General features: G+C 37.4%; 1 protein-coding gene across 19 annotated transcripts in view; it reads right to left on the bottom strand.

Annotated features, from left to right (window-relative positions):
• LOC128247007 (uncharacterized) overlaps positions 1–22722 on the bottom strand; it is a 361520-nt gene that overhangs the window by 75234 nt on the left and 263564 nt on the right. For all 19 annotated transcript variants that reach the window (XR_016238539.1, XM_089342830.1, XM_089342824.1 and 16 more), the window contains 3 exons: positions 5350–5446; positions 3937–4090; positions 522–655 (listed from right to left, as the gene is read on the bottom strand). Coding sequence is in view for 18 of the 19 variants with exons in the window: in XM_089342830.1 (XP_089198956.1) it covers positions 522–655; positions 3937–4090; positions 5350–5446 (385 nt within the window). In the remaining variant the exon portion in view is untranslated. The remainder of the gene's footprint in view (positions 1–521; positions 656–3936; positions 4091–5349; positions 5447–22722) is intronic.

Below are 22722 nucleotides of genomic sequence, written 5' to 3'. Positions count from 1 at the left end.
CCACTTGTTTCACAGAAACAAATAGAACAACCAGCTAAAAAAAAAAAAATTACTTCAAATATGTAAAAAAAAAAAAATTACTTCAAATATGTAAAAAAAAAAAAAAAAAAAAATTAATGAAAATAAAAAATAAATGCCCTACCTCATGGGGAATTTAATGCATAAGCAGGTAAACCATCAACAAAAGACTGCATATTTGGAACATAAATTAACATGATATTTTAGTGGAAGGTTTTAATTTTGATCACTTCAAAAGAGTGGGTATGTAACATCAGACCCAGCGGGGCCTTGCTAGCTCCAACCAAACTGTCCAACCCATGCCAGCACGGAAAACAGCCATATGATGAGGATGACAATTTAGTGGAGGTGGGCAGAAATAAATGCATTGATCTTTCCCTGCCAACTTCCAACATATATTTCAAAATTGGGAATCTCCAGCCCTATCATTCACCCCCACCCTCACCCCATGGGTGTTACTAAAGAATCTGCGCAAAGGTGGGGGAAATTTCAAATGTTCTTACCTGGCTGCACTGAGGTACATCATAAGTTCTCCATCAATAACACACAGCGGCCGCCAACGTAGCTCTTCCATGTGTTCGCTTTTCTCTGGCATGTCTGACGGAGACACATCACGTTTGTATTCAGGAAGCCGAGCCTACACAAACAAACAACAAAACACAAAACTCTCTCACTAAACATATTAAATACACATTATTACTATTACTATTATTATTATTATTATTATTATTATTATTATTATTATTACTATTAAAAAAAGGCAGTGAGCTGTCAGAATCGTTAGCATGCTGGACAAAATGCTTAAAAGTATTTCACCCATCGCAACATTCTGAGTTCAAATTCTGCTGAGGTTGATTTTGCAAATGACTGAAACAAATAAAAGAATATGTGTATACACACACACACACACACTACTACTGTTGCTCCACTTTTGCATCCGGATGAAAAAAAAAAAAAAAAGAGGGGGAAAATATCTCAAACATTACATTTTACATTCAGACATGAAACTTGAGTCACTTCAAAAATCCCAGAAATGCAATCTATAAACACACACATTTATATATTCTGCTCAAACTGCTCAAGGAGCACATATAGAATTTTCATTAATGTTAAGGAGATTTAAATCCGATTTAAAACAGCAACCTGTTTCAAAGAGAAACAGAAATAATTCCTCTTCCTTCTGCTGCCAGAATTGCTGTAATATTGGATTATTATAGTCTTTAATATTTCCTGAGAGTACATCAATTACACATGCAACACGGACAATTCCAAACTAATTTCACTCGATGCCTCCTTATCTCGACCAAAACTTCTCTTGTCTGGCAATGCTGACAGCACTTAAAAGGGGTTTTGTTGTTTAGCAAAGGAAGTTTAACTAGTAAGACATCAGCAATTAATAACAGTACCACTGTTTACAATAATCAATAAACTACTCCCCCTCCCCCTCTCTCTCTAGCTCCCTCTATCTCATGCTATCAAACTGGCTTCAAAGATCAGCCTTTAACAGTTTGAGAAGCCAGCCTAGCCAAGCATAAAGTTCACACCAAACAAACCGCAGTAAGATGGTTTCCTCTTGCACTGGTAGAACCATGTTAAGAAGGATAAAAACAAAACAATACAAATAATAGCAATAAAGAAATTAAGTAAATAGATAGATAAGTGAAGGAAAATAATGATGTTGTTGATGATGACGATGATGATGATGATGATGAAAAGAAGACGAAGAAAAAAAATCTTCTCATTACAATGAGAAATCTGTTTGTCAATAATGTTGCTATGCAACAAAGAAAAGAAATATTTCCCTGTGGAACAGGAAAAAAAATCCAACATATATATATATATATATACATACATACATACATACATACACACATATATATACATATATAAATACACATACATACATATATACAAACATATATAAATACATATACATACATATATTACATATATATACATGTATATATACATATACATACACATATATATATACATACATATATGTATATACATACATATGTATACATGCATAGATGTACATACATATATACGTATATACATACATGTGTGCAGATATATATATATATACATACACTCAAATACATATGTACAAATACATACACTCACAGATATATATATATTGGACATACAAGACAATATCAAAAGACAAAAAAAAAACAAAAACAAAATGCATATTTATTTGTCGGCGTATAGTGTCGGGTCAGAGAGAGAGAGAGAGAGAGAGAGGGAGAGAGAGAGAGAGAGGAGGAGGGAGAGAGATATTGGAAAATATATTCTTTTAGATTTATTGTGTGTATCATTTGGGAAAGATATTTAATACAACTTTGATGAGTCACAGACATTAAGAGATCCTGTTATGCTTAACAAATACATCATCCAGAAAAGATATTGAACAGTGCAGCAGCAGCAGCGCGCTTTCTGGGGTCTTGTTTGTTTTTTTAATATAATAATAATAATCATCATCATCATCATCTTCATCATCTTCATTATTATTACTACTACTTTTTTGGTTTTTGTGAAACCGTTCCTCTTATTTTCTTTTTATTTAATGTCGAGAAAATATTATACCTCCTGTTACGTTTTATACCACATCTCATCCGTCATCATCACCATCAATACCACCACCACCACCATCGAAGTCATTATATTCATTGTCAATTTTCTTATTCTTTCTCTTGTCTCCATGCAGTATAGATCCGGCTTGCCGGGGTTATTTCATCCACGTAGCTCCCTTAGTAACAACAAACATTTACTAAATAGCCGCTTTTTTTTGTGTGCGTGTGTTTTTACCATTTCTAATTTTATGGCCCTGCCACACAATGCAAAATGTTGTCTGGTAGAAGACATGGTATCACCAAGGGTTGTGCTTTATTACAGTTGAAGAGGAATTCAGATGGAGTCAGAAGAGCTGGGCATTAAGGGTCTGAGATTTGTTCAGTCTTAATCAAAGACCAACATCTGTTATTCGGTTCTATAAAATGGTTCAAACTCTCTTCTATTAATTCATTTCATCTACAAAAACCCAATTTTTTTTCTTTATCTTTTCTTTTGTTTTTTAACAAAAACATCATCATCATTTAACGTCCACTTTCCATGCTGGCATGGGTTGGACGGTTTGACTGAGGACTGGTGAAACCAGATAGCTACACCAGGTCCCAATCTGATTTGGCAATGTTTCTACAGCTGGATGCCCTTCCTAACACCAACCACTCTGAGTGTGTAGTGGGTGCTTTTTATGTGCAACTGGTGTGGGAGCCAGTCTGGTGGAACTGGCATCGACCATGCTCAAATGGTCCTTTTTATGTGCCACTGGCACAGGTGCCAGTCAGGTGGCACTGGCATCAGCCATGATAATGATTTAACTTGACTCAACAGGTCTTCTCAAGCACAGTATATTACCCAATGATTGAACGGTACTCGCAAATGGGCCGGTTATACAGCACTGGCATAGGCCATGGCCATGGTTTCACTTGGCTTGCCGGGACGACTCAAGCACAGCATATCTCTCCAAAGGTCTCAGTCACTTGTCATTGCCTTGGTGAGGCCCAACATTTGAAGGTTGTGCTTCACCACCTCATCCTAAGTCTTCCTGGGTCTACCTCTTCTCTCCACTGTTAGAGTGTGACACTTTTTCACACCGCTGTCCTCATCCATATGCAACACATGGCCACACCAGCGCAGTCGTCTCTCTCGCACACCACATCTGATGCTTCTTATGTCCAATTTTTCTCTCAGGGTGCTTACACTCTGTCATGTATGCACACAGACGTTACACATCCAGCGGAGCATACTGGCTTCATTTCTTGCAAGCTTGTCGATCACACACACACACACACACATGTATCATGCATGTATATATATACATATATATAAAGGCATACAAAAAGATGGTCTCACCTGGTGGCTCGTGCCAACCCGAATTTCTCCCTGCGTTGTCGCCAGCCTTTTGCTTTCAGGATTATAGCCCAAGATATAAAAGAAAGAATCCTGGACAGGTTTAAATTCTCGGGCAGACACAATATCTTTGAAATGTTGAACCTTACATCTGCCTCTGAAATAAAGAAGAAAAAAAAGAAAAGAAAAGAAGAAAACATGATAATTCAATTAATAAATCAAGTCAGGTTGTGGCAACGACAAGAACAATCTGCAAAACAAAACGAATTCAGAATTTCAAATTTAAGAGACTGATAGAATAGGTACAAGGCTTTGAAAAAATAAGTACTGGGGGTTAATTCATTTGACGAAAAAAAGTTCTTCAAGGCAGTGCCCCAGTATGGCCACAATCAAGTGACTTAAGTAAAAAAAAAAGTTAAGATAATAAATGCATAAGCGCTTTTAATGTGGCCCCACCACAGGTGGTTTTTTTACATGGCACCAGCATGAGTGCTTTTTAATGTGACACCAGCATGGGTGCTTTTATTGTGGAACCACCATGGGTGCTTTTTATGTGGCACTGACACAAGTGCTTAACATGTGGCACCAGCACGAGTGCTTTTAACATGGCACAGGTGCTTTACAGATGGCACCAGCATGGGTGGCTTGAACGTGGCACCAAGTATTTTCTTCTGAGAAAAATATTACATAGGAACTCTCTTTTTCTCTCTGTCTCTCTCAGAAATAATCTCCAATTTTCTTCCAAACTACATTATCCTTTGCGCAAAATACATTTCCAAGAATAATATGGCCAGAAATTCTGGCTGGTTTAAATGCTCAAGAGATGCAGTATGATAATACCCTGCTCCTACAACTCCATGAAGGACGGGAGAAGTGGTTAAAGACACACAGTAACGTACAAAGATAGAGAGATCTTGTTCTTGACACTGGGAAAAGTTGCTAAAAATATAAAGCTTACCAAATATACATGTGTGTCTGTATCAATGGGAAACAGCTGCACATAGGTTCTGTTTTATTTCCTTTTGTTACTTTATTTAATTACCTAGTTGACTAATTAATTGATTGCCTTATCAATCATTTAATCAAATGTTGCCAACCATGACCTTCTCAGTGACTTGCCCTTGCTATGTCAGATCTCGGCCAAAAAAAAAAAAAAAAAAAGCTTCTTGCAAGCAGAGTGACATCTGTTTCAACACAATTTCACATGATTCATGCCTTACATACACACAAAAAGTGTGTGTGTGGTGTGTGTGTGTGTGTGTGTGTGTGTGTGTGTGTGTGTGTGTGTGTGTGTGTGTGTGTGTGTGTGTGTGTGTGTGTGTTTGTGTATTTATATTCATATAGAGATAGTTTTGTGTGTGTATTAATATTAAGAAGTGTAAGGAAGTCAGAAGATAAGAGCGAACGGTGCTTTACCTTAATGTTGCTACCTGGTAGGTGTCACATACATCAGAGATGAATAATTCCCGGGAACTGATCAAAGGATCCTTGATAGCAAGGTCAATGCCAGATTCTGAAAAGAACAACACAACAGGGAACACATTTAATAAGGATGATAATGATAAGAATAATAATGATAAGAATAATAATTATAAGAATAACAACAAGAGCACTCAGAAAGCGCAAACCTCTATCAAGGCAACACCAACGTCCTCTCAATGATTAGCCAGAGAGGATTTTTAAAATGCGAATATCTGAAATAAACTTGACTGCTCTCACAAACGAGAATACAAAAGATGAACCCAATTGCTCTCAAAAATTAAGTAAAAAAACAGGAAAAATAATCCAGAATCTTTGTCTGGTACCAGATCGATCCCAAAATCTAATTAGTTTGTGCCAGTCATGAGGCCAAACATCCTTGAAAGTTTCATCCGAATCCATCCAGCAGTTCTTGAGATATCTTTGTCCATGGATAAACAGTTTCAATGCTGAAGAGTTAAAATCCTCAAGAGATGCAGTATGTTAACACAGTGACCTTACAACTCCATCAAGGATGGAAGAAAGAAGTGTTAAGACACACTGGTCCCATTAAACCATCGAAGACAATCAGGGAGCACTTACTAGAAATAAAAACTAAATCTTCGTCAAATTACACCCTACTGTTTCGAAAACAGAGGAGACACCCTGAATAATCCAACCAGACATCCATCCATCCACCTTCTCAGCTCCCTATTCTTGGGAGGTTGAGGGAGTACCATCCTTAGGTACTTCTTCCATAGGATCCTATCAGAAGCAGTCATCGTTACTCCCTCATGTGAAATTCTCAAATGTGACCACTGAATAATGAAGTCCAGAAACAACAATGGATCCATCATGGTCAGTCTGACTGAGAACATAGGTCTGTTCGATCAGGACTGACCAAGGGCTAAACAACAACAACAACAACAAGAGGATTAGAGCAATTGATTATTAAGTGTATTTAGTAAAAGTCTGACCATGACAGAAACCAGCTCCAACCAAAGCTAAAGCAGATTTGTTAGTCCATCGCCTCAGCTGGTCGCAATTCTTCACAAGCATTACAGATCATTAAATTAATCTGCAGCTAATTACAATAAGACTTATTGAACTTGCAGTGTCTGGACTAGAATTACAGCCACTTAATCTCACAAATATGACACCACTTAAATAATGACATTCGCAACAACAGAGTCAAAATGGAAAAAACAACAACAACAACAACAACAACAACAACAACAACAACAACAACAACAACAACATCATTATTATTATTATTATTATTATTATTATTATTATTATTATTATTATTATTATTATTAAGGCAGTGAGCTGGCAGAATTTGTTAACATGCTGGGCAAAATGCTTAGTGGCATTTCATCTGTCTTTACATTCTGAGTTCAAATTCCACTGTGGTCGACTTTGCCTTTCACCCTTTCAGGGGATCGATCAATTAAGTACCAGTGAAACACTGGGGTCGATGTAATCAACTCGTCCCCTCCCTCAAAATTTCAGGCCTTGTACCTTTAGTAGAAAGGATTATTATTATTATTATTATTATTATTATTATTATTATTTATTCATCAAGTTATTAATGTAACAATTTCAGTGACATGAAGAAGCAGCATAATTCTTAATAACTGGAAGCAACATTAAAATAAATTTCCATTTCATAAGTCTTAAGAAAAGCGACTTCTTCAGCTTATTGCCAAACAGTGGCCATCAAAGTAGATTTCTTCACAGTAACATCTCAGTTAATAAGCATTTAACAAATTGTTTTCTTCAGCAACAAGAAATTTTAGAGAAATAAATAAAATTTAAAGACACTTCTTCTGTCTCCTTTATATATATTTCCTTAGAAATATATTATCAGCTAATATTTATGATGGCAAGGTGAAAGATGTTATTATTATTATTAATAATAATAGTAGTAATAATAATAACAGTGACATACATTGAATAATGGAATGTCTTAGAGTTGAAGTAATTTATAAGAGGAATTAAATTGGGAGAGAAAAATGGTTGTGTGTGTGTGTGTGTGTGTGTGTGTGTGTGTGTGTGTGTGTGTGTGTATGTAGACCTACATAAATGCAATGTGTATACACCTGAACACATACATACATATATATATATATATATATATATATATATATATACATGTACATACTTATACATACATAAATATAAATACATATATACTCATACCAATATACATACATGCACATATCCACACGTATATACGTACCCATACACACTTGCACACAATACATATAGACATACACATAAGTACACATTAAAGAGACAGACATATACACAACACATCTACACACACATTACATAGACGTATCTACTCACACACACACACACACACACACATTATATACAGACATGTGAGATGAATATTTTTAATATCGCATATAATGAAAAAACAAAAAAGAAATTCCTGAGATGAGAGAGAGAAAGAGAGAAAGAGAGAAAGAGAGAACATTAATCAGGCTCTTCCAAGACAACGCAATTGAAAGACATGGATAATTGTGGAAGCGAACACAAGTGAATTAAGAGAGGAGAAGAACATCATCTTGTTGTTGGAGTTGTTCAGAAAATTAGCTTCAAGGAGGAATCTCAGGACGGAATGAGATGGAATGGATGACAGTCGACTCACTGGAATGCAAGACTGAGACAACTGCTGCTTTTTAAATAACTTTTAATCAATAGCTAAACCAAAATAATATTCTCTCTTCTCTCTCTTTTTTTTTTTTTTTGCAGCTGTTTTTTTTTTTTTTTAATGGAGATGATGCTGAAGATGTTGATGATAAAAAAAGAATATGAGATATAAATGGAAAGATATGAAAATGAACCATCGAGATTTTAAAGTAGATTCTGTAACAAAAATGGTTGGCGGATTCTTTGTAGAGAGATGTCACAGGAGGATTAAGTTTGCTTGTAATTGGAGAGAGAGAGAGAGAGAGAGAGAGAGAGAGAGAGAGAGAGAGGGGGGGATTAGCCTCAGTTTAGAAGTGTGCATAACGCTATTCAGAAGGTTGTGTTTGCCGGGTGCAGCAGACAAAGTAGCTGTTGTTTGAACGAAAACACATTAAATGTGTGTTTGATGCATGTATATTGTATAATGTGTTTGACGAGTGTGCACAAATGTTTGATGAGAGTATAGTAACTTTTGTTTGATGGATATATATCAGTGGCTCTCAATCAGGTTTCGTATAGGATTTTGGGGGCTCCATGCAAGCGAAATAGTAAATTGGAGATCCACATGTTGTATTTTAAGGGTCCATGAAATTTTTTACTTTCGATGTATTTTTTTGCAAGAAACTGCCTGGTTTCTTTCTCCAACATTTAACAGAATTTTACATAATTCAGTCCACACAAATGAATGTGTAAAAAAAAAACAAAATAGGAATTTTGAAAGAAGTTTCTATAAAACGAGTTTTTAAACGTCAAATGGCTATGGAGGTCCACCAGAATAAAATAGTAATGAAAGGGGTGCATAGGTAAAGAAAAAAAAAGGGTTGAGAACTCTTGGTATAGATAAAGTAGCTTTCTTTTGTTTGATGTCTGGACACCAATTAATGGTCTCTGTTTATTCCAGGAGACCAAGTAAGCAGGGAGGCATCAAATCAAAACACAAGTACAAGAGTTGATTTGAGCAGCACCTCAGCTGGGTGAGTGAAGAATTAAGAGTGCATCTGAAGAAGAGACAGATTAAGAAGACACTTGGAGACCTTGATGTGAAATAGAGAACATTACAAACCACAGCCACTTTGGAATGCACTTGTCTATCTTGGAGTGAATCAAAATAGTGGCAAGAAAAAAGACATGACAACAGTAACTAGAGAGAGAGAGAAAGAGTAAGAAAAGAAGGTTAACGGCTTCAATCTGTTGATAATGAAGGAGAGTTACTTGCTCCTGGCTTCTTCAGACAGTCTGAATGGATAAACTGTTTAAATAGATATTGATAACAGAGCCAAGCTTCTTCGAAGATTAGCCTTGTGTTTAATTAAATCAGTAGAGTTATTAATGAGGAAATTAACGTGATCGTAAATGGAAAGTTTACAGATTTAAATGGGAGTAAAAGTAAATGTGGAAAAGGTTAATTGGTGAATGGAAGAAGATAAAGAGATAAAAGTTTGGATGAATATAAACGAAAGATGATTGTGAATTGTCAGTTCAATATTTAGTGAACCTGGGTAAAGTCAGAGGTTCTCAACATGGGTGGTACTGTCCCCAGGGTGGGGGTGCAGTGGGCATACCAAACAGTGTATTAGGCTTTAGGGAGCAGTGAGTGATGAGGTAACAACATAATTAACATACTAAATTTTACCTAAAGTAATAATTATATCCTACATGATGAAACTAGTAAGGGTCATTAAAATAAAATGAGATCTCCTCTCATACCTTCCCTACAATGTCATTCTAAAAACAGTCCCTTCATTGAAACCCCAAAGCCATGAGATGATACATAAAACAATGTGAATAAATAAGCTTTACATTTGACAGCGTAATCTGAATGCTAAAAGGGTTAAAAAGACAGGGTAGGCCCAGCTGGAATGTCTGATTAGAGATGTACTCAACCATTACTGATAGAAGATTATATAGCAACAACAACAACAGAGAAACCCAGAAAAAGGTAACCCGCCCTCCACCCTGGGCTTAACCAAAGACTTTAGCTGAGGCAGCACCACCATCAGCACACATGCCACTCTCGTCTCCCTTCAAAATGCAACGGCAGTGTTTTACTTTCATGGTGTAAAATATGCTTTAATTCAAAGAGCCGTACGGCAATTTCCAGTGAAAACAGAGTAAATACCATAAAAGGAAATATTGAAAAGCCAACACCACAACAAAGAGAGAGAGGGAGAATAAAATGGAGGCACTTAAAGAGAGAGTAATCTAGAAAACTCATCAGTTTATGGAGTGAAACATGCAATATGGTGAAATTATATTTCATAAGTTCTGAAATATTGTGGTGTATACAATAAATATGGAAGAGACACAGAAAGAGAGAGAGAGAGAGAGAGAGAGAGAGAGAGAGAGAGAGAGAGAAATAGATAGATATGAAGAGAGAGAGAGGTGGAGGGAAGCTAGAGAGGATGGGGGGAGGGGAGAAGTTTTATGGAGTTTGCTGAAAGTTAAATGTTCACTGCTCTTTTATCACTGCATGTGTTCCCCTTTATGTCAGAGATATCAAGATAATAATTTAACACTTGCCAGGTTTGTTCAGGCATAATTGCACCGACAGTTGCAAAGAACGCCAGTTATCCTGACACTGCAGGTGCTACACACGTATACACACATGCACACATGCAAACGCAAGCAGGCAAGCACACAGAGTGGATGTTGGAAGGGCTATAATTCACTGCTGCCCTCAATATAGCTCCACATGAAGTCTAGCAGAGTTGACAGTGTCAGTGGGGGCATGTCAAGAAGGTTATGTAATAACAGAGAGAAATCTTACATCCAGGTAATCTTAAATCTCCCTTTCATGTAACATACATACATTGCATATATATATATGTGTATATATGTTTGTGTGTGTGTGTGTGTGTGTGTGTGTGTGTGTGTGTGTGTGTGTGTGTGTGTGTGTGTGTATATATATGTGTGTGTGTGTGTGTGTGTATATATAGATATATGTATATATATTTATACACACACAAACATATACATCATATACATATATATACATACACATTCTATACATATATATATATACACACACATATATATACAAATACACATATGCATACTCACATTTATATATACAAATACATATATAATTATACACACACACACACATATATATATATATATATATATATATATATATATATATATATATACATACATACATACATACATACATATATATAAATACATATACATAGAGACATGTATATGTACGCGCACACACACACACACATACACACACACACACAGAGTGGGGTTGGCATGAAAGATGACAGGCAGCAGAGAACCAGCATTATGGCAGCAGAACAGCAGCAGCCAAAGGAAAGGAAAGAATTGAAATAAAATAAAACGGTATTTGTGTCAATTAAGGAAAATTAAATTAATATTCCTTTGCAAGTTAATGGCCCGTTTTAGCACACAACTATTGATTTATTCATCAGTCGTTCCTGGAGATACGATATATTTTTACACCCAGCTCATAAAATTATGCAAGATTGCCACTTGCTTCAAGAACTTATAAATTTATAATGCTTTTAAATATTGTAATTTTGAACTGATTGTGGTTCTGTTTTTTTCTTTTTTCCTGTTCTTTAGTGCCTTATAGGCGCGACACTACTAAATGTGGAGAACAGGAGCCAGAGGAAAGGAGGGGAGGTTGTTTTTTTTTTAAAGCTAAAAAACTCATCCATCAAATGAGACAAGATCGGAAGAAAAAAAAAACCCAAGTTGGACACAAAAACTGCTCATTATAATTTTGAAGTTCTTTAAAGTGTGACCAGGTCGTAGGTGTATCTGGGATAACATTCACTATAAAAAGGAACAAAGGAGTGACTTTAATAGAGTGTGTGTTTACTAAATCACAGAGATGACCCCTGCCAAAATACCAGAGAATACGCTTCAGTACACGACTTTTAGATTAAAACCCTTTGCTGGGATATGGACATGGAACTGAAAAATCAAAAACTTCGGTCAGATCAGTAATGGACTTAAAAACTGAAAATGAAATATCAACTTCATTATTTGCTGCCGTCGGAAAACCAACATTCGACAACTTCATAGAAAAAGCTTTGAACCTCGTTTAAAATTTAATTGCATACTTATATAATTCAACTGCTTTTGGACACATGTACAAATGTGCTCGAGTATAAAGTCAGACACATATTTAGTGACATAAAATCATTTTATAGTCTTTAGTTATAAAACCTGTTCTATAGAGATGAAGGGAACATTATTTCACAATTTAAAATGTTTTGAAGTATACAACCGAAATCACCACAGTCAAAATATTATACCAATAAGGAAGAATTGAAATAAAACAAGGTCCAAGCAATGAACACACCTAACTATTCGAGTCTTTAGCATTTAAACCAGTCTTACGCAGCCCAAATATTCTATTAGTTTTATGTTCAAACCAGCCAGATCCAGCCTCTCACACCAACCCAACACTGTTATTCTAAAAATAAACAATCCCATCATTGAAATCTCAAAGTTACGAGATAATGTAGGATTAATTGAAAACAATTACAATGTGAATAAATAAGGATTACATTTGACAGAATAAATCTGAATGCTGGTAGGTCTAAAACATCAGCTTAGCAGAAGATCTTTCTCTCTTTTTCTTTTTCAAAATCTCTCCAAATTCTTGATTAGTTTCAAAATTAATTAACACACACCAAAAGTAAATTTCCATAGCAAGAAATCTTGTTACAAGACTGGAGAAAGACTAGCCTCCTAAACGGAATGCTCAAAACCATGATTTGCAGACAATACCAAACTAAGGAGATATGCACACATTTAAGTGACTGATTCCTCATAACTGAACAACCTCAGGAATTTATTTACACATGAAGCAAAACATTCCAATAAAACCAAAAAAATGCAATCGAGTTCAACATTGAAACAATAATGGCTCGTTTTAGGAAGTGAAGCTAACAAACCAACAATTAATAGCTTAGAACACAAGACCCGTCTTTTAATATGTTTGCACCATGAGTTTGGAGACGTAACATGGTAATTTCAAAGAAATATCTATCTGTACTTCAGAGAAATATTGTCTCTCTCTTTCAAAGAAAGAATTTCAACAAATGAGATTTCAATAAAACAGAACGAAGAAAATAATAAGAGACAAAATTAAAGCTATACCACTTCACCGCCATTAAAAATAAATCTAAACACTGTATTTACATATGACGTTGCTCCGCCGAAATGTTTTCATAAACCAAAATCTTTAAAGTAATCCGTTAGATCAAAACTGAATTAATTCCTCTCGTGGTATGACAAAAAAAAAATAATAATAATAATAATAATAATAAATAAAAAAAAACCTACATACACACATGAAGAACATTACATCTAAGTGTGTGTGTATATACATACGACTGTATTTCTATGTGTGTATATGTATGTATGTATGTATGTATGTATGTACATACACATGTATATATGAGGCAGAGAGCAATTGAGAGAAGGAGAAAGCAAGCAAGAGAAAGAGAGAATGGAAGACAGAGCAACCAAGAAAGAGGGAGAGAGACAGATAGATAGGGAAAGAGGGAGAGAGAGAGAGAGGGAGATAAATAGATAGATTGATAGATAATGGGTAACAATTTGTACAATATGAATAAATATCAAAGTAAAAATGTAGTGAAAGAACCGAAATAGATAAAACGCTAAAAGGAGCAAATAAATCTTTGTAGTATATTCTGAATCATTCAGCTCAATCAATAAACTATTGGAGACCAAAGCCGAGTCTCAAAGACTATCAAAGACATGGCAATCTTCGATTTACAACATAAAAATAAAATGCCTGTAGGAAATAGAAAACATTAAGATATTTTATAAGGCTACACACGAACAGAACTGTATACGTGAGAGTGTGTGTACGTATGTAAGTGTGTGTGTGTATGTATGTATGTGAAGGTATATGTATGTGAAAGTGTACGTATGTATGTATCTATGTGTTAGTCTGTGTGTGTGTGTGTGTGTGAATAGACATTTACTCAGGAGGTTGTTACACAAATAAATACACATTTCCATTCGACAGAATGCTTTACAACACCATGTTTGAGAGAAGTTCTTCCAAAATGGAGATGAAATAATATTTAAAGTTACCACAGAGAGAGAGAGAGAGAGAGAGACCAACGACTTGGGGTTTTGAGTCAGCAAAGATGTACGATAGAGTTACTACCACTATAAAATGGCGCTGGCTCTGATTAACACGACCATGACCACTGATATTGTAATGATGGGGTATTTATGGCAGAATGAGTGTCTCAGGGAAAATAAAACCGAACACAAGTTAAAGACAGAATGGTTGATTCTATATGTGTGTGTGTGTGTGTGTGTGTGTGTGTGTATTGGCATAAAGTGATGGTGTAGTGGTTAGAGTGTTGCACTTATAGTCTGATGGGTTCAATCCCTCGAGCAGGCAGCATGCTGTGTTCTTGCGCAAATTACTTCGTTTTATGTCAGTCCAGTCCACTCACCTGTAAATGAATGTCCCGGCGACAGGATACCCATTCTGATCAGGGAGAATGTTGGCTTGCAAGTCTAGCCAGCAGGGTGGCATAAAGCCACCAAACCCTCTCAAATATTCACCCTCAACTTAGTACAGAAGCCGTGCCAAAGCTGCCAGCATATGGCCTAGACCTAGCGCCCTCAGATTATTTCTTGTTCCCTTCCATAGCTCACTTCCTGTGTTCATAATGTTTTGTCAACCAAGAGGAGGTGGAAGATACAAGAACTGGCAGAAAGGGATCTTCAGACGATGCAACACGATGGCCTCTTCTTTGAATCCTTGGCTGCTTTTGGTGTAACTTGACAAATAAAGCAAATAACTTACCGAAATATTGCCAAACTTTTGATTCAACACAATAATAACTAACTATAGCCACAGACAGGAAAGTGATGTAGCAGCAACTGGGTGAGATTTATCAATAGAATTGAAAGGAAGGGGTGATGTACAGATTTGACCAAAACACATGAAATGTAATTAAATCTTTTAATTATTACCTCCAGCAAGATATGTTTTTTTAAAAACGGGGGGGGGGGGGAATAAACTATGTCTGAATCTGCTGGTGGAGTTCAATGAGAGAGGAGAAAGGTTGAAAGATGGGTGGCATCTAGTAATGAAAATATTAGCTAATTTCCTACAGGCTGTCAGGTAATTATTAAGTAAACAACCAGTTTACTAGCAAGGTCGGCTATCTCTATTAAGAAATTCACACAAGAGGTATTCACGAGGTTGATGTATCTGTAGATGATAAGATTGTAATGCACCAGCGTTCGGCTTCTACAAATTGCATTTGAGGGTTTGGGAGTGGAAGAAATTCTTCATAAATCTAGCAGTCTTGTCTACAGGTGTAAACCAGTCAGGTTTTTCAGATACGAAAGGAGTGTAATTCCTACTTTGATTTCAGAAATAACATGTTGTAAATTTTAGAGATAAATCAGCAAAGGTGTGCAGATGGAAGAGGAACAAGATAAACTTCACAGGTAAAACTGTTAACTCTTTTCATATTAACACACCTGAGACCAACCCTTGTTCTATGATACACATTTCCTGTTTTAACCCTTTAGCGTTCAGATTACTCTGTCAAATGGATTATCTCATGGATTATCTCATAGTTTCAAAGCTTTCAATGATGTGATTATTTATTTTTAGAATGACATTGTAGGAGAGGTGTGAGATGCCAGATCTGGCCAGTGTGAACATAAAACAGAATATTTGGGCTGGGTATAGCTGAATACAGAATACTTAAGGGTCAAGGGGCTCTAAATTAAAAGAATCCATTAAATATACCTGTAAGCTTCCAAAATGACAAACGTTTCTTTTACTAAATTCTTTGCTGTTTTCAAAATGAATAGCAACAAAGGCAAATATGACAACAAAAAGGGTAAAATCAAAACTGAGAGAGGATTCCTCTAAATTCACCGAAGACCAGAGAGAGAGAAGCGTAAATAGTCAGCTTGGAGACGGAAGTAAATGTGACCTTTAAAGAATGGTAAAAAAAAAAGGGAAAACGTTATGACAGTTGGTTTTAAATGAGGGCAGACTACAATGTGTGAGTGTGTGTGTGTGTGTGTGACCTGACGTTGCTATATGGAGTGCAAAAAAGTGAGACAAACTATTCATGAAGGATCAGAGGCCATGTCTAAGTATAATTGAAGAGAATCTGTGTGAATGGAGGATGGCGGAGGCGATTGTTTACAACTGCGACGACCACCACATCCTTTCAAGAGAATCACAAAGTAATTGGAGGAAATAAGCCGTAACTTAGCAAAGAGATGCTCTGATATTTTAACATTTCGGTTGAAAGCCTAAACATTAAGGTTGATTCAAAGACAAAAAAAAAAAACATCAACGTTGAAATTGGTGAGATTTCTGAGTTTATAGGTTAACAAGGGAGATGAAGAGCGGAGGATGTTAGTAGAAAGATGTCAAATTGAAGGAAATTTCAGCGACAACTAAAGAGGCAGGCAGGTAAATACAGCAAAAACAATCCAATTTATTCAAAACTCTATCGGCGTTGTTGTTTAACATCAGCATCACCTCTTTTACACTTCCACACATTGCTGTGTATTACGATCAACAATAATGGTATTTTTAGATCACTTTAACAGGCAAATTGTGGTGCCCACCCTGCACAGAAAATGATATCACTAGCAGGGCTGTGGAGTCGGGGCCGAAGTCGTAGAGTCAGAAACAATTAAGGGGTGGCTGGAGTCGGTAAAACTATACTGACTCTGACTCGCAATATTTCACATTTACATTTTACATTACATAATATATATATATTTACAAAACTAAAATTAAGGAACGGACATGCTTTGGTAAATTAATTTGCTGGCGGGAGAGGAGAAGGAACAAAGTTCAGCAACAGTGAGGGAGAGGAGGAGGGAAGAGAAGTTCCGTGGAAAACATGAAATCCATATGGTGAATGAATGAAGGCAGGAAAGTGGAAGGGGGCTTTATAGTCAAGGGAGATAATATGTCAGTCTTTATATGTGTACAAGTGACATGTATGGGGGTGAGAGACACATAGGGGTGTGTGTGTGAGAGAGATGTGTATGTGTGTGAAATGAGTACATGAAATGTGTGAGATGTATGGGTGTGGATGGGAGAGAATACGAGATAGAAGAAAGAGAGGAAGGCATGTGTGTGTGTGTGTGTGTGTGTGTGAGTGACAGAGAATATGCTTATGTAGGGCAATGTGTGTACAGATATATCAGTGAATGACTGAGTGGAAATATGTGTGTGTGTGTGTGTGTGGTGTGTGTGTGCATACAGCAGTGTAGGTACTGTGAACAAGGCATTGTGCGTATGTGTGTGTGTGTGTGTGTGAGCCGAGCAGGTTAGGTGGAGAAGAAGTGTTACTAAATGAAAACATGGCAATGATTAATTCCAGCTGGGAGAACAGATTGGCTGATACTCGGGGAGCAAAAAGGAGGCAGTTGATCCACAGTGGAAAGTGACACTCCAGATGGAGACAGTCAGTTACAAACTGGAGCAATCCGGTGCTGTTTATGCAGCACATTTAAAACGTAATTGTTGAAATAATCTGTCTAGCTCTGACTGGTTTGCCCAGTGATTGACAATCCACAAAGTACATTATGTTCTTGGTGGTACAGGTAAAATGGTTGGTGAGACGGAAGGAGAGACGGAAGTGTAAGGTGGTAGGATGGCAAGAGGGAAGATATTTAGTGGTAAGGTAAATTGAGGGCTGAGATGTAGGCAATAGCACTCAATTAAATCAACCCCAGTACACAACTGGTACTTAATTTATCGACCCTGAAAGGATGCAAGGCAAAGTTGACCTCGGTGGGATTTGAACTCAGAATGTAAAGACAAAGGAAATACCACTAAGCATTTCACCCAGCATGCTAACATTTCTGCAAGCTCACCACCTTATAATAATAATAATAATAATAATAATAATAATAATAATAAAAATAATAATAGTATCAACTTTTGGCAAAAGACCAGGCATTTCAGGGGAGGAGACGACAAGTCAATTACACTGACCCCAGCGCTTGTCTGGTACACATTTCATTGACCCAACCACCCACCCGCCCAAAAGAATAAAAGGCAAAGTCAACCACAGCAGCATTTGAACTCATCATAACATACGTAAAAGACAGACAATATGCTGCTAAGCATTTTGCCTGGCGTGCTAACAATTCTGCCAGCTCTCCTCCTACTCCCCCCCATCATCATCATCATCATCATCATCATCATCATTATCATTAATAATAATAATAAAATAACAACAGCTCAATTGATAAAAATTTATTGTAATCCAATAAAAGATGAAATGCCTCGCTCCTTAACCTGTTAAGCAGGGTCCTTATTTGATTATATATATATGTAGATATATATAAACTTTTGCATCTAAACCTATCAAGTTTTCGTATATAGCAATAACTGGCCCTGTTTACCATAAAACTGTCGTTAAACTGCAGCACTTCCTTTAAAACCATCATCATCATCATCGACATAAGTCTAACTGGTGCAACACACTTAAGGCTGTGTTGTTAAAAACACTACCGAGAGAATTACATCAAATATGAAAGATAAGTGGATATAAGAGTAATGGCAACCAATTAGGTTGTTGATCTTCTTCTTCTTCTGCCTCCACCTCCCTCTTCTTGAGTGGTGGTGATGGCGATGGTTATATTTATAACCACCACCACTGGCAAGAGTATAAGGAAACAATAGAACATGGGTGGTGGTGGCGGTGGTGATGATGTGAGAGACTAACACGGTGTTATCCCCACCACCACTTCTCTTGTTCTCTCTTTATGGTTACTGAAGCTGCTAGAAATAGCAGTCAAATTTCTCTCAAACCCATACATTACCAATTGTGCGCCAATAGCCTAACCACTAGGCTACTTGCCTTCACAATACATACACTGAGGACTTCCTTACAGTTTCCTTGTACCAAATGCAGTCACAAGGCTCAACCCAGGGCTATAGCAGAAGTCACATGGCCAAAGTGTTGCGCAATGGGACCCAAACCAAAACCCCACAGTTGCAAAACATCTTAAGAACACATATGATACTCCGTTGAGTAGTATGACAAGATCATCATCATCATCATCATCATCATCATCATGTTGGCATCGGTTGGACAGTTTGACAGGAGGAGCAGGAAAGGCCAGGGGACTGAATCAGGCTCCACTGCCTGCTTTGGCATGGTTTTCGCGGCAGGATAGCCTTCCTGGCGCTTACAGAATGAACTGGGTGTTTTGTTATGTGGCACCAATGTGGGCAAGGTCACCAAGAAACTTGTAAGACAAAGATCTTTTGAGAGGGGTGGGGCATTGGAGGGCAGTGGCTTTGTACCATGTGATGAGGGGTTAAAAAGAGGTGTCCTACTGTAGAGGAGATACATGGTTACTCCAAAGAGAGAGAGAGAGAGAGAGAGAGAAATGGTGGTGATATGCCAGGGAAAACTCCCAAGGCATAGCAATGAGAAAATGAACAGGATGGCAGAGCACTGGGTGCATGAATAGGGAATTCATATGAATGCAAAGGGTGAGGGTGCGAATGGAGGAAAACGTAGGGATTGGTGACCCTCCCCCCACACTGGATATAAAGGCGAGGGTTGGGGGACGACAACAGGATAGCAATGATAGACTTCATAAAAGCCCCACTGAACCCAAACAGCCAGCAACTATAAAGATTGAGATTTTGATGAAGTTAAGTGCCAAGCCGAGGAGACTACCACTGAAGTGGGCCGAAAAATAGTTAGCAAAGTGAATAAGAAGTGGCTATGAAGAAATATTTGCTTTGAAATAGCCAAAACCCCACCACCACCACCATTGGCCAGATAAATATGTTTGTCCAATGCAAACGCATCCTGCCAAACAACAAAACAATGAAAGACTGCCTAACAAACAGAGGCAGATGTTGTCTAATGCTAATATCGCCATCTCTCTCTCTCTCTCTCCTACACGAGTCCACAATGGGGGTTAGAAACCTAGATTGTTGTTTAACAGACGAATCCAGGAAACTGGTCTTATGAGTCTATATGACACAGATCTGCCATCGTCACTGTCGTCGTCGTCCTCCTCCTCCTCCTCCTCCTGGGTACAATCTCCCCCCAACAAAGTATTCTCAGTCTGAAATATATCAGCCTTTTCCTCTTCTTCACAATCACACCAATCTTTTATATTTTATATTCTATTTCTCCATTTTCCATTTTCCAACTGTCTCCGCTCACTAATTGTCAAAGCAGGCCACTGCCCATTTACATCAGGTCCTAGTGTTTACTCAACATACAACAGGGGGTGTTCTGTTACACAATTACATGCTACAAGCTTCGGTATATTTCATCTGTCCACATTTAAAAAGCTGGTGAATAGAAACCGGCAATGAAGCTATGGATTTCGTTTCAATTAGCCCCTGACATTAAAGACTTCACCAGCAGAAATATTAGCTCGGAGACAATAACATAGGAAGATAGATTTGAAGGTTGCGGATGAGGTGGAGCAGGAAGGGGAAAATTGGTAATGCCAAGATGTCAGGATTTAGAGAGGGGATTTTGGAGAGCCACAGATTCAAAACAAGATTAGAGTAGAACCACCACATGTAAGATTCCCAACGTGTGCGTGTAGTGTGGATACATGTGTATATATATGCACACATACATACACATATATCTATATAGAAACACGTGTGTGTTTGTGTGTATATACATACCTCTAACCAAGAAGTGTGGCTTCGTGGTTAGGGGGATTTGGTTCATAATCATAAGGTCGCAGGTTCAAATACTGGTGAAGTATTGGGTCCTTGAGCAAGACACTTTATTGCTCGTTGCTCCAGTCTACTCAGCTGGCAAAAATGAGTTGTACCAGTAATTCCAAAGGGCCAGCCTTACAACACTCTGTGCCACACTGAATCTCCCCAAGAACTACATTAAGGGTACGTGTGTCTGTGGACTACTCAGACACTTGCACATTAATTTTACAAGCAGGCTGTTTGGTTTGTCGGATCAACTGGAACTCTTGTTGTTGTAACTGACAGAGTGCCAGTAGAGACAGACAGACAGACAGACAGACAGACAGACACACAAGTATACATACATATTCACAGAATTATATACATACAGTTTAACACACACACAGACAGACATATATGTATGTAAGTTCATACATAAAATCTTCTACGATTTCATACAAAGGAAGAGAGAAAAAGAAAAAGGAGAGAAAGAAAAAAGATTGGAACCAGCGCCACATCTCTGAAAGTAATTGATAAAATGACCTGTAGACTAACAGAGAAGAAAGCTTTCTGGCTGAATGGCTGCTGACATTAATTCTATAATAAACGCGATGACTTTCCATAGGCCGTTAATGATATTTGAATAGAATATTTCCTGTCCTCTTTATATATAAATCATATTGAAATTAGCAGCCAGTATCCTGTAAAAGTCGCAATTAACATCTCGAGCCGGTTTGCAGAGAGAAAGAGCTGCAATAAGCACCGACCTGCAGTGAAAGCAGCCATTTACAACTACGATAAACACCAAAACAGTTCTTCAGTTTAGCGGCAGCGGTGTGGGGGAAGGGAGGTGGTGGGGCATAAGCGAGGCGTGTGTGAAATAGTAGCTAATAGATCGATATTTCTTGAAAATATTTTTAGCGTTCTTTCAATGGTCTGAGAAGGTGGAAGAGGAAAAAAAAATAAATAAAATAGAACTGTAATTATTCTTCTCTTTGGTTCTCGTTGGAATACAAGATAAGTCGATCTCTAAGGAAATGGTTTCTGAAGTAGCACAAAGAGAACCGAGTGGAAAGGTAAGTTTACAGCAAATATTTTAAAACAGGGAATAGTTAAATGGGTTTAAGAAAAAGGTCCTTTAACCTTACCCCATACCTTAATACAAGGTCCCAACATAAGACAGGCACACAAAATTTGTACAACTAACCCTAAAAAATTCTTCAAGGTGGTGCCCCAGCATGGCCGCAGTCTCATGACACAAGCAAGTGAAAGATAAAAGATACACACACACACACACGCACTCGCATACACACACCCCTCATGGACCTGTGATGCTAACTCTTGGTTCCGCTCTGTGAGGAATAATTCAAATCACTCCATATTCTGGTTCCAAAGAAATTCAAAGAAAAAACAAACTGAAATATTTTCAGATCATTTCCAAGACAAACTTCAATTAGTGCCGTCTTGGGTAAATAGAAGAAGCACTGCAATAACAGCCTGGATGTTTTTCTAAGAGATCAGATAATACAAAAAATGATACAACCACATCAAACAACAAAACTATTTATTTACATTATGTTCACATTTTCTCCTCTCTTTCTCCTAACATTCTCCCCCCCCACCACCACCACCACTATCTCCACTCACAAGACTGTGGTTGGCCAAAGGGTAGAGTAGAAGAGATTTGCACACAGTGCCATGCAGTGGGACTGAATCTGGAACCATGTGGTTGGGAAGCAAGTCTCTTAACCACACAGCCATGTGTGTGTGTGTTTGTGTGTATACACACACACACACATAAACACACATCATCATCATCGTTTAATGTCCATTTTCCATGCTAGCATGGGTTGAACGATTTGACTGAGGACTGGTGAAACCGGATGGCAACACCAGGCTCCAATCTAATTTGGCAG

This window comes from Octopus bimaculoides, chromosome 26, assembly GCF_046866305.1.
Source record: "Octopus bimaculoides isolate indiv1 chromosome 26, ASM4686630v1, whole genome shotgun sequence".
Lineage (NCBI taxonomy): Eukaryota > Metazoa > Mollusca > Cephalopoda > Octopoda > Octopodidae > Octopus > Octopus bimaculoides.
Note: the sequence above shows the minus strand (reverse complement) of the source record. Positions and strands in the feature narration are given on the sequence as shown.